Source organism: Microtus ochrogaster, unplaced genomic scaffold, assembly GCF_000317375.1.
Source record: "Microtus ochrogaster isolate Prairie Vole_2 unplaced genomic scaffold, MicOch1.0 UNK8, whole genome shotgun sequence".
In the NCBI taxonomy this organism is placed as follows: domain Eukaryota; kingdom Metazoa; phylum Chordata; class Mammalia; order Rodentia; family Cricetidae; genus Microtus; species Microtus ochrogaster.
The window spans coordinates 2,076,654-2,089,787 of NW_004949106.1; the positions used below are offsets into that span (position 1 = coordinate 2,076,654).

At 42.4% G+C, this 13,134-nt stretch overlaps 2 protein-coding genes across 2 annotated transcripts in view; one reads left to right on the plus strand and one right to left on the minus strand.

Annotated features, from left to right (window-relative positions):
* Tyw5 (tRNA-yW synthesizing protein 5) overlaps positions 1–6,717 on the plus strand; it is a 16,433-nt gene extending 9,716 nt beyond the window's left edge. The window contains exons 4-8 of the mRNA XM_005366352.2: positions 442–486; positions 1,664–1,801; positions 3,793–3,880; positions 4,354–4,470; positions 6,218–6,717. Of these exons, the coding sequence (XP_005366409.1) occupies positions 442–486; positions 1,664–1,801; positions 3,793–3,880; positions 4,354–4,470; positions 6,218–6,474 (645 nt within the window). The 3' untranslated portion in view covers positions 6,475–6,717. The remainder of the gene's footprint in view (positions 1–441; positions 487–1,663; positions 1,802–3,792; positions 3,881–4,353; positions 4,471–6,217) is intronic.
* A 1,417-nt stretch (positions 6,718–8,134) lies between these two features.
* Positions 8,135–13,134, minus strand: part of CUNH2orf69 (chromosome unknown C2orf69 homolog) — a 9,549-nt gene continuing 4,549 nt past the window's right edge. The window contains exon 2 of the mRNA XM_005366353.3: positions 8,135–12,032. Within this exon, the coding sequence (XP_005366410.1) occupies positions 11,211–12,032 (822 nt within the window). The 3' untranslated portion in view covers positions 8,135–11,210. The remainder of the gene's footprint in view (positions 12,033–13,134) is intronic.

Consider the following 13,134-nt stretch of genomic DNA (forward strand, 5'->3'; position numbering starts at 1 on the left):
TTTTTTTGGTTCCTGTCCTGGAACTAGCTCTTGTAGACCAGGCTGGCCTCGAACTCACTGAGATTCGCCTGCCTCTGCCTCCCGAGTGCTGGGATTAAAGGCGTGCACCACCACTGCCTGGCATAAGGTGTTTTTATCTCGTTTCTTAGTTGTATTAAGAAGTTGTTTGTTGGATTCACATTTGGTTTACCAAATATTAAAGCAGTGTACATTGAAGTACCAGTTAATCGGTGGCTTCACGCGTGCTTCTGCTGCCTTTAGATCCAGTCCTGAGCAGCATACAAAAACGTTCCTTTATGTGGCCACCAGGGGGCATCAGTAGGAAGGGTAAGATAATTGGATTTTTACATGACTTAACTCGGCCCTATTTTAAGATTTACTCCATCTCTTATCTCTCACTGTTTTTTAATCAATACTGATGCTATTCTTTGGGATGTTTAGGATGAGAAATACTACTTGCGGTCACTTGGAGAAGACCCGAGGAAGGTAAGAATTGTGGTTTAAAGCAGTTACTTAAAACGTCCATGAGCATCTTCACACTGTAACCCGTTTCATCTTTTTTTGGTTTCTTTAATGATTTGTGTCCCTGATTGAAAAATCTTTAAGAGATGATTATTTAGTCACTCAGGACTGTAGAATCTCAGTCATCTAGTTTCTGTGCAATAGGAGTCTCTACTGCTATATAGCTTACAGCTAATACAATACTTACCTAAGAGTCCCGAAGATTCATTAGATGAGCCTTTATGTATTCAGAGGCAAATTATAAGGCTAGACTAGATATGCATTCTGTGATTCTTGCTGAAAGTGCTCGTGAGTCTGTGTTAGTGAGGGTATTTGTAGTTCACATTCTAGTTGTGTTAATAATGAAAGCCTAAAGTCAGATACAAGGATCAGAGATGCGGTGCAGCTGCCACCAGGGAGTTCTTTCTGCTACCAGTGCTCAGACTGAGGGGCGTCCTGTCCTTCTAATCCTCAGACTGCATCCCAACTCCTGTCCCCTCCAGCTTTGCTTTACATTCCTCTCCGCCCAGCCATGTCACTTCCCGTCTCTACCTCCCTGGTGCTGGGATTAAAGCTGTGGGCCCCCACGGTCTGGCTGTTTCTCTTTGAGACTGGGTCAATCCCAAGTAGTCCAGGATGACCTTGAACTCACAGAGGTCTCCTGAGTCCTGGGATTAAAGCAGTGAGCCACCACTGCCTGGCCTCTAGTGGCTTAGCTTTGCACTCTGATCCTCAGACAAGGTTTAATAAAACACAACAGAATCTCACTACCTATGTTGAAGCCGACAGTAGTGATACTTAAGTCCGTTTCTCCTTCACTAGAAAGGTTAGAGCAGCGGCTCTCAACCTTCCTGATGCTGTGCTGGCCCAACCATAAAATGATTTCGTTGCTACTTGGTGACTGTAACTTTGCTACTGTTAGGAACGTACTGTGACTTCTGATGTGACCACACAGGAGTGCTGAGACACAGGCTGAGCAGCCCTGGCGAGGGGCTGGTGGTGTTGCATCAGGGGCCTCACAGCACTCGACAGACGCCTGCCTCTTCGTCCTTCCTGCCCACGTGCTGTGCCTTCCAGGAACCATCACGCCAACGGTGCTATTGTTGAAATTCTTCCCAGATACTGTTTGTAATCTAAATATTGTGTGTGTCTGTTGATGCAGGATGTTGCAGATATCCGACAGCAGTTTCCCTCCCTAGGAGGAGATATTAAGTTTCCAGCGTTCTTCAAAGAGGAGCAGTTCTTCTCCAGTGTTTTTCGAATCAGTTCACCTGGCCTGCAGCTCTGGACTCACTACGATGTGCGTAAATTACAGAATAAGAAATGGAAAGATTGACAAATCTGCTGCTCTTGCGGGTCTGACATTCGTAGATTGAGCTTTACCGGCCCCGTTAGAGACCTGAGCATTGCCGCTGAGAGAGTCAGCCGTCTGCGGGACAGTAGTGCCGTGGTGTCGGCTGGAGCAAAGCCTAGTCCTACATCTTCCCCTGTGGTCAGGTTCTTACTGTAGCTATGAGATGGGGCGTGGTTTAGCCGGGTCGATGTGGGAACACGGCGTCTCAGTGAAACACCTGACTGCCAGCCAAGTCCTTACTTAGGTCAGCGGAAGAAACTGTGGGCAATGGTTTGCAAGAGTAAGAATTTGGGGTCCCCGAAGGCCTTAGGATATGTACCCCTAGAGAACACAAGCGGGGCGTACAGACTTGGATCTTGCTTGTCTTCTCGTTGGCTATCTGCTGACTGTATTTGTACGTGCTGTTGTGTGTCGTTCGGTGTTGGCGGCTGGAGAAACAGGAAACTGTAACACCTGTTGCGTTTCCGTAGGCCTTTGCTGTGCTGAAACGGGAGCTACATTTTGAAGCACTGACTGGAATGACCTCAGAGCTTGCTTTCTCTGCCTCCCACTGGCAGGAATCCCAGCATGTGGCAGCATGCCAGACTGTTGGGGCATGTGCATACTTCGTCTAGGACATTTAGAACTTAGAGGGGATTTCAGGATACTAACTCTATAATTAGATGAGACAAACATGGAATCTCAGCATATTTTAAAAGTTCTGCTTGAATGATTGGTGAGAAGATAATGTGTTTCATGTATTTTCAACATTATTGATCATGCTTTAAATTTTAAGTAGTTTCCTTTGACCTTGAGTTACAATAGACTACATAATGCTTGTCTTAAAAATAAATCAGAGGAGCCATGCAGTCGTGGCGCACGCCTTTAATCCCAGCACTTGAGAGGCAGAGGCAGGCGGAAGTGAGTTCCTCGACAGCCAGGACTGTTACACAGGGAAACCCTGTCTTGAAAAACTTAAAAAAAAGAAAGAAGTCAGAGGAATAATAATTATAACTACAGAATTAGTTTGCTAAGTAAAGGTTTCGTGCTGAAAGAAGAAATGTTCAGTTGATAATTAATATATGATGACCAGGCATACATCTTGCTCAGTGCAGAGAGGGCACCGTCTGTATGCTCAGGGAAACTCAGCACCGGTTCATTGGAAAGTACACTGTGGGAATTTGCCTCATGGGAGGCCTGTACAATAGTCTCACAATCGTGGTGTTGATAACCACACTGTGGGTGGACACATCTGCAGAGGTCAGCAGCAGCTGCAGGGGTGATTTCTGCTTGGCCCAGGGCACAGCTCGATAACCTAGAAGACAAACCTTAACCCAGGGCAGTGCAGGTACATGGACGCTGTTATTTCATTTCCTGTTTTCCTAATGCTGGTCTTTCCCATGTCAGAAACATGGGAAATGTCCTCAATAAAGACACAGTTGTGCATGGAACACAAGCTTTTCATTACTGGGATTCAGTTATGACTGTAAGGGTTTTATGTGGGCTGAATTTCACAGAAGGGATAGGGTTTAACATGCAGTGACACATGCCTGTGATCCCAGCTACTCAGAAGCTGAGGCAGGAGCATCAGAAGTTCAGTTTGAGCAACATAGTGAGACCCTGTGGACCCCCTCCCAATAAAAAAGAGAAGGAAAGAATGAGGTTTGACGTTAACTCTTTAGAGTGCCATTGGCTCCGTTGACTTGAATTGTAGACACCGAAGTTAACTCTTTAGTGTGCTGTTGGTTCCATTGACTTGAATTATAGATACTGAAGTTAATTCTTTAGAATGCTGTTGGTTCCACTGACTTGAATTGTAGACACCAAAGTTAACTCTTTAGAATGCTGTTGGTTCCATTGACTTGAATTGTAGACACCAAAGTTAACTCTTTAGAGGGCCGTTGTCTCCGTTGACTCACTGTAGATACTGCTCATATGTAAATCTCATTGATCTTCAGGTAATGGATAACTTTTTAATACAAGTGACAGGGAAGAAGCGAGTCACACTGTTCAGTCCTCGAGATGCACACTACTTATATTTATCAGGTATGGCTTGAGTTTATGTTTCTACAGTTTATTCTGTTGTTTTTAATAATGTAGGAAGACCACACTTTAGGGTGTGGTCTCCATTGTGTGTGTGAGTGACAGGCAGTATAAAGAATGAGTCTCAGGACAAGGCATGGTGGTGCTCACCTTTAACCCCAGCACTCGAGCGCAGAGGCAGGTGGATCTCTGGGAGTTCTAGCCCAGCCTGGTCTACAGAGTGAGTTCCAGGACAGCCAGGGCTGAGAAACCCTGTCTCTGAAAACCACAGAAAGGTTTCAGATTATTTCACTGGATTGCATGGATGATGGATGTTGGTTGTTTTGTATAAAGAATGGTCACTGAAAATTATCTTAGGCTTCAGAAGTAAAGTGTAAATACAATAATTAAAGAGTTGAGTTTCAAGTTTATATTTGTGATTACTTTTTAAACAGTGCGGTCTTGGTTCAATCTGTGTGATCTCTCTTGGGAACTAGGTTCTAAGTCAGAAGTGCTGAATATTGACAGCCCAGACCTAGATAAATACCCACTCTTCCCGAAGGCGCGGAGGTACGAGTGCTCCCTGGAAGCTGGCGATGTTCTCTTCATTCCTGGTAAGGCCTCTAGATCACACCAGTGTGTTTGCTGTGTTTATTTGTCTAGACATACAGGTGCTTATCATTGGATCACAGCTGTCTCCCATCTTCAGGACAGTGAACTGCTGCTGCACAAGGCTGTACCATCTTGTCTAGGGATGTAGTAGGCTGTTCTGTGTGTGTTACTATACCTTATATCTGGGAAAAGGTTGTACCTGGTTGTTTTTTAAAAATCATTTTCTTTCTGAAATATATAGGCATTTTAGAAATGGTAAATATTTTCTAAGAAGATTATAAATTTTTATTAAATATCAAAATATTATAATATCAACATCTGAAAACTTCTGTATACAGTTTCAAGAAATAAACATTAATTTGGATGCTCATAAAATTTCCATGTTAGTAACAATGGTGGTAGTTATTATCTGTAATTAACATTTACGTGCATACCTTAAAATTATAAAGACCCTAAGTAATGGGGTTTATTGACCAAGGTTCCTTGTGGAATTCTATTTGCTGTAATTCATAAGTTTGTAGTTCATAAACTATATATTTATTCAGTGATAGTATTAACTTTTGAAACATCTATAACCAGTGAAAGTCAGGTGACATACTTGAGGGTAGATTGTAGGTCCTGTGAGCATCAGGAACCACGGCCTTGCTAGTCTTTTTACTCTCCAAGGCAGCACCCTTCACACGTCTGGTCAGGGCCGTGATGCACTGACTTAGTACCGTACTTTTTTCAGCAGCTACTCCTTTATCTAGTCTATTGCCATTTAATAAACTAAATTTGTTTTTTGTGTCTTTAGAACATGATTAGAGCTATGTAGTTTTCTATTACTCTATATTCATTTTATCTGGAAATTAAGTATTTGCATATATTTTAATGTAAAACAAGATTTCCATCTTTAGATTTACCTATCAGAATGGTTAGATTTTTCTGGTATATTAACAAGTGAATAAAGATTCTGAAAGACCTTATAATTAAAACCAAAATGTTGAAGACAACTTTTATAAATTACTGTTTTTCCATGAACACTCCTAGAACAAGTGTTTCTAAGATTTAAACCCTCTTTCATAAGACTGAACACTTTGGCATGGTTAGCGCCCCATCTGCTACACAGAGGTGTTCTTTAATACTCTTATAGCGTGTACATTGTAAAGATGTTAGTGGAAAACAGTAAACTTGCTAGTGAAAATGAAAAATAGCCAACTAGTGTGGTCAGGTTTCTTCTTCACCACCAAAGGGCCGACTGTGGTTTTTATAGTTATGGTAAAGGACTGGATCTACGTGGCTTAGAATCTAAAACCTGAAGCTACAGTGTGTGCTACCTTAAGTCAGGGGACCAGACTGCCTTTGGAACAGGAAGATTTTGAGAACATGTACGGAATTGGATCACCAAGGACCAGGCATGGTCTTCAAATAACTAAAATGCTCTGTGTACAAAACACTCCATATTCTGATGTGATTGTGTGCATCAGGAAGTGTAAACATGTAACACAGAAGCCTGCCCCAATCAGAGAATGCAAAGCAAATACACTTTATTATGTCTTTCATTCTAGGTGGGGAAAATGAAAATCCCTAAGGGGTTTAGAACAGAGCTGTGCTCGTGACTCTGAGTGAAAGCAGGGTCTGCAGCCCCAGGAGCCTGCTCTGTGCAGTCGTGATATTTCACTGATATTTGTTTTTTTTTGTTGTTGTTGTTGTTTTTTTTTTAACTGTAAGTTTTATTTTTAACTTTTTTTTTTAAAAAAAATTGTACAGCTTTATGGTTCCATAATGTGACTTCTGAGGCGTTTGGAGTCGGAGTGAATGTCTTTTGGAAGCACCTTCCATCGGAATGCTACGACAGAACAGACACCTATGGCAACAAAGACCCTGTGGCCGCGTCCAGAGCTGTGCAGATCTTGGACAGAGCTTTGAAAACACTGGCTGAACTACCAGAGGAGTACAGGGACTTCTATGCACGCCAGATGGTCCTACGTATTCAAGACAAAGCCTACAGCAAGAACTTGGAGTAAAAGAAAAATGAACTAATTGTAGTAAAAATTTAAAAATAAATAAAAATCAGCTCAAGAACTACAATATATGAACATTTAAAGATGCTTTTTTTAAAACTGAATAAATCAGTCTCAGATCTGTGGTATAAAAGGAGATGCATATCTGATTTCTACTTGATACAGGCTGAGAGTGCTTAGTGGAACCATTCTGTGGTTCTTAGACATAAAGAAGTAAATTCCTACCCAATAAAAAATGTATTGAATCACTACATGAAGTCTGCTGGTGGAATGACCCCTGGTTTCGCAGTGATTTATTAGTCCACCGAAACCTTTGTTTGCCCCGCCCCCACCCCACTCTTTCAGCCGCAGGATTGGCGTCATCCTAGGTCTAGCTGCCCTCGTGGTCCTGGATGGTTGCCAGTAGCAGCTGGGGCCTTGTGTGTCTTCATTTGTATGCAGTGGAGTCGCCTGGCCGGAATCCACAGGCTTCTTCCACGCAGCCGCTTTCCAACATTTCCTTCCAAGCCCGTGGCCTTAATGCTCTGAGTGGCTTAGCCTGTCCATCAGTGAGCCCGTCGTCACATGCTGTAAGATTAAACAGAGGGGGATGTTCTTCCGTGAGGCAGGAAGTGTATGAGAGAACAGAACGGGTTAGATACTTAGTAAAGCTTACAGGATGCTAACAGTGAACACATTTGATGGTGTATCTCGTCTCCCCTGGCCTCTCCTGCCACGTTGATGGTGTATCTCGTCTCCCCTGGCCTCTCCTGCCACGTTGATGTTGTCTCTCTCTTTTTAGTTAGTACTTACATCTAAACTTCAACAGCTGGGCAGGTGAGGATGCCCATGGATGTACTCTCTGGAGATAATGACCCATTTGTGTGTGCGCGCTATTCTTTATGACTATTACTCAGTGCCATTGAAGAACAATGGTCTTTAATGTACACGTGTCCATCTAAAGTAATCTGAGCCCATCAATTAAACACATTTTAAAGGAAACCATTACTGTTAAAGGTAGCTCATCCACCGGTGCCCTGTTTAGAGCTGGAGTAACAAAGAAAGGAAAAGTATATAAGAATCATGACTTTTCCTAGTCATCTTTGGAAGTAAAACTGAAATTACTGAGATGAGCAAAGGTGAAATGTGTACTGGAAAAAATGTTTTAGTACGCTGTACACTAGCCATGTCTAATTATCAGATTCTTTTTTCATCTTCTTAGCCTGAGCAAAGCACTGACTTTCTCAGAAAGGGAAAGATGTGAACCCTGACTTCACACAGTATTTAGTTAGCTTTGAGTTAACTAACCATTCATATAGAGGGTTGGGAACACGCGGTGGTAGAGCACTCCCATAGCACAGGTACCTGTGTTCAGACCCAGAACCAAACTGACCTACACAGACCCTTGTTGGGTAGCCGAGGGAACCGGAGGATCTGTTCATCTTCACCTTGAAAGTGAAGCGATTATAACACAGTTTACAGAGTCAGGTAGGGACCAGCACCTGATTGAGGCTAGTCACCCGTCTTCCTCTGAGACTTGCTAGCTCCTGAAGTCTACAGCACTGCAATGAATCCTGTGAGAAGTTTTCAGACAATTCTCCTGCTCATATTTTTAAATAAAGATGCTTTCATCTTTTGGTTTAAGGCCAAGTGAATAACATAAACATTAACTAATTCATTGGATTCAAAATATTTAATTGTTGAGTGGATGTGTGTTAGAAATCACATAATCACCCTGGAGTGCAGAGACGATTCTGGTTAACTGAGCGGCTACAGAAACATTACAGTGGTGGTGGCCACGAGTCCCACCCCATCCTTCCAGCTGGTCCAGGGCTGAACGAGTTCACTGTCTCCCAACAAAGCAAATATACAGCTTACTAGATGCAGACATGAACATCAATGAAACCAACAGTCAATGGGAGGATGGCAGAATATAATACAAAATATGCAACCACGGAGTCTGGATACGAGTTGGCATCGAATTCGTCCAGTTTAATTACACAAAAACCTTTAGATCTCTGCTGTTTGTACAGTGTATGCTCTGTAAACGTTTACATAGCCAGGATTAGCTCTGCTGGGTACACAGCCAACCTAGTGACAGCAGCTGCTGAGATGAGGCCGAGTGGCCGTGGGAGACACACCTGTGACCGTACATCGTGTTCAAAAACATTTCAACACTGTTAGCTTTGCATGACTCAGTATTTGTCTTGGCCTAGGTCATGAAGAGCAGGTATTCCATGATTTCAAAGTATACGAAATACCAAGAGACAGTCAACAAGGCTAGGTTTCTTTTGTCCTTTTGTAGCAATTCTGTGAACATCTACTTACCTACACAAAGCTGACGTTAACTCCTAGGAGGTGTGAAGTACGGTAGGTCGTTCGGGGAGGTGAAAGGCGGGCTGTGGTGACTCCTTCCTCCAGTGCTGGTTGGCAGGTGGGTCAAGAGTTATTACAGGCTGGCACTCTGGTGTTAACCTTGCTTCAAACGCGGAAGTCATCACTGGGTTTCTTAAACATGCCAGGAGACGCTGTCTCCATCCCTGAGAACTGCAAAGTCCACTGCAGTGTGAGTCACACATGAGATCATTACCCCGTGTTTGGTGTTTGTTAATTCACCTTCCTCTAAGAGGACTTCGAATGGGGTACTTTGTATAAGGTGTTCCTTCCTAAATTCTGGTCTGTTGTGTTGTCTCACCGCTAACATGTTGCTGGGACTTGTTAGATCCTTGTGGCTTAGATTCTCTTAGACGAGGCGGGTGCTTGGACACTGCGGAAATGAAATGAACCACACTATACTCTTAACAGTTGTTTATGGGGATAAAGGAGTATAAATAGCTAAGATGAGCAGCAAAGAAAAGGGAGAGGTTTTAGGAGTTCCTCTAGTGTCCTACGGACAGTTATGGAGCAGCTGACCAGTGTACTCAGTGGAAGGACAGCTGTTCGCCTGGAAAAGACAGGAAAGTCGAAGCAGACACAGTAGCAAGGTGGACAAACACATCCAAACGACCTTTCTGTGGGTTACTATTTTTAATACAGGTTTACATCCATGCTGTGGTGGGAACAAAGTTCACATTTCTAGGACAGCTTCTCTCGGTGACTTTACAAAGGCACAATCAAGTAGGACCCACGTTTACAGTAACAGATTTAACGCATACAGTTTTAAAACCGATGTGGAAGAGGACGAGACTGTAGTTTTACACAGAAATGCCCGTGTGGGGACAAACAACCATTTCCACTCCAAAGCACTCGTACTACTCAACACTGTCTCCAGAGGCCATGGCAGTTTTAGGTGTCCCTCGGATCAATGTCCACTTCACTGCAACAACGGAACACTCCCATGAGTGGAGACCGAAGGACCGAGACAAGCCTTCCCTCCATATGACCATTCGAATTCAGCTGTTCTACACTGAGTGGTACCTTTGATGAGGGTTAAACAAGTTGAATGTAGTCACCCAATAATAGGGCTCTAAGTTAAGGAAATGCGCGATAAGGTAGAACCAGGTGACTTGGTCTACTGTGGGAAGGGCTAGTCTCCAAAGACATTCAAAGGGAAACAACAGACAAGTACTGAGAAAATGTAGACCCTCATCTGTAGTTGACAGAACTGCATTCATTCCAAACATCTGGCGTGAGTGAATACTGGGAATAGAGAGTGATTTAAACGTAATTCTGGAAGAGATCGAGAAATTAACATGTTGTATACTAACACTACGCTTTAGGATACATTTTCTTTTCGATCCCAAAGCAGCATGTTATTTCCCTATTTGGTTAAAACTTTAGAGGTCATGGAATAACCAAATTTATTCATAAATAAAAAGTGCCACTTTCAATAGCCACACAGCTTTGTTCCAGTACTGCTTGAAATTCGTTAGATTTTGTTTTTTTTTTTTTTTCAAAATGCATTTATCTAGTAAAGAAAAATGGGCAGAAGGAAACTTCACCCAAATTATGTAGCAGTGTTAAGCAAATTCAGTTTCTGGGCCAAAATTTAAATTATTTGTGTCTTCAAACTTTCCTTTGTAACCTTTCTTATCTCAATGTAATTTTACATTTGGCCAAAGAAAGCTATTTTCTCTTGGCAGACAAAACCATGCTTCTGAAGAAACACTGATTTAGGTCTGTGGAATCTGTCTCCTTGTGACAGCAAACTAACATAATTAAAAACTGTCAATTAAGAATTAAGTTACAGTGCTTAGTCTACTATGTTTTAAAAACCAACTGTACAACTCTATGATCTTGGATATGCGGGAATAAATATATTTTAACTTTAAAAAACAAAAAACAAAACAAAAAAACACGAACACTTGGGAGAACTGAGAATGAGTTCAGGGGCTCACAGAACTTTCCCGGGAGGGAGGATGTAGGGTGCAAGTCTCCCCCAGGACCCCTGGACAGAGAAAATGAAATGTCTGGTCAATGGCTGAACTGCTGTTATTACCAACGTTAGTGGAGAAGAGGTCTCAAAAGATCGGCTGTTCTCAACGCAAACACTAAGACTAACACCAAGTTTCTTCCGTTTTCAAAGGACATAGAATTATCACACACGACCCTTCTGGATTTCAAATTAATTCTGATCCAATCCAAAGTGAAAGCTGCCCACATGTACAAGCAAGGAGTCCTACCATGTAAGACACTCAAGAGTTCTGGAATGTTCATCTTCTTAGCCCACACGCTGACAATGCATCTAACTACCCTGCCATTGCGTCACCTGTAATCATGACAAAGGACGCAGTTTTCCCGCTGAGGAAGCACGCTAGGTCTCAGAACACTTCATGAACCCTGAAGTGATTCTCTATGGAGGGAGTTTCCTTTGCGAAATGAATTTGGCTAGTCACCTGCACGCCCAGATCCCCAAGGATCTGAACAAATTTCCTGTGCTCCTTGCCAATCCAGGACCTCATTGGATCTTGTACCTGATACGGTGTCACATGGGTGTGGACAGTAATCCCAGTTTGAGCAAATTCCTTCAAGACTTCGGGATATGTGACCCAAGTGTCACTTCCCCCAGAATGACCACCATCCAGCCAATACATTGTTCTTATACTTCTGATGAAAGTGTCTATGTTCTTGTCTTTCTTGGCTTCCTTCAACTCAAACAGCAACTGATTCAAAACTACGCAGCCTTTACTGAACCCAACCAAAGTGAACGAGGCGCCATTCAGTGACAGTGGAGCAAAACTCACAGCGGCCTCGTCAGCGTTTCCACAGGTCCTCTCGTTCTCCTGGCCACCATTAGGAGAAGAACAAGGATTAGACTCACAGTTAGCTCCTTTACCGTCCTTATCCCAAACACTCCTCGTCTTGGACAGTGAGCCGTTCTGAGTTAAGCTGAAAGCGTTAACTAATAACATATACAGGTGCTTAAAGGCTCCGAAGTCCGGGTCGTGCTCAGGTGCGCCAAACATGTTGCTTTTCACAAAGTTGTCATAGCAACTGAATTTGTGCAGGTGCATCCGCGAGCACTTGACCACCCAGATAAAGCTGTCGGGGAAACGGCGGGCCAGGATGGCGGCGGTATTTTCTAGACTCCAGTTTTCCCACTGATAATTCTCTGGATGACGAGTCATGATCTCATGGTAATTCTGAAAAGAAAGATGAACACACATTAAAAGTGTATTTACCTATAAAGCTTTGCATTATTTTCAAAGGTTTGTTGACCTATGGTTAATGTACTCAAAAAAAAACCTAAAACCTTGTAGTGCTTTCTGGCTCTAAGATTTTGAATGAAACACTTCACTTGGCCTTAATTTCATTAAGAGACAGGGTAATAAAATATACTTGCACTAAGTATTAAGAATTTCTGAATAAAACAATCTAGAAAGATAAATTTTAGCTTTACAAATCATTTATAACTTTTATTTAGTGCATATGAAATGAAGTTCCCTAATTCAATTGAAGATATAAATTTGATTACAGATCTTTTGATCAAGACATAATTTAGGAATATTTTCTTCCCAGTGAGCTGTGGTCCTGCCCTCTGGGATGAGTCTGTCACAAGCATGGAGACTCCCAGCGTCCTGACTGCTATGAGCTACGGTTCTGCTCTCTGGGATGAGTCTGTCACAAGCATGGAGACTCCCAGCGTCCTGACTGCTATGAGCTACGGTTCTGCTATCTGGGATGAAGCCTGTCCCAGGCATGGAGACTCTCCCAGTGTCCTGACTGCTATGCCTGACGCCAGTATTTCTCTTGCAAAGTTGCAGGATGGCACAGAAAATCTTAACGCGAATCCGTAACTACATCTAAAACTCCCATGGGGGGACACCAGGTTTTAAATAATCACAAGTTAAAGTTGGTGATCGAGACTACAAAATTGCCTTCCGTGGTTTTCTTTTGAACTTGTTCAGTTTCACAGGCATGGGACAGCTCAAATTTAGATGTATTAAAAATTATTACTATCTAGATCTTTGCTCTTGTCTGTGCACCATTTGCCTTTTGTACAGATTTTGTTTGCTTAGATGCAGTCTGTATAAAGTAATGCTATGTTTTTGTTCTGACCATACAGTATTTTCTCATATACATAACGCATGTACACATGTACTAGAGAACACTGACCTGCTAGCTGTGTACATTTTAATCATTTCTAACACTGCTGAACTTAGAATTTTTTCTTTATATATTTGTAGGTAGAGTTAATTTTGGTAGTAGTCTATTTTTAATAGGAAAAATGTACAGAACACTTAA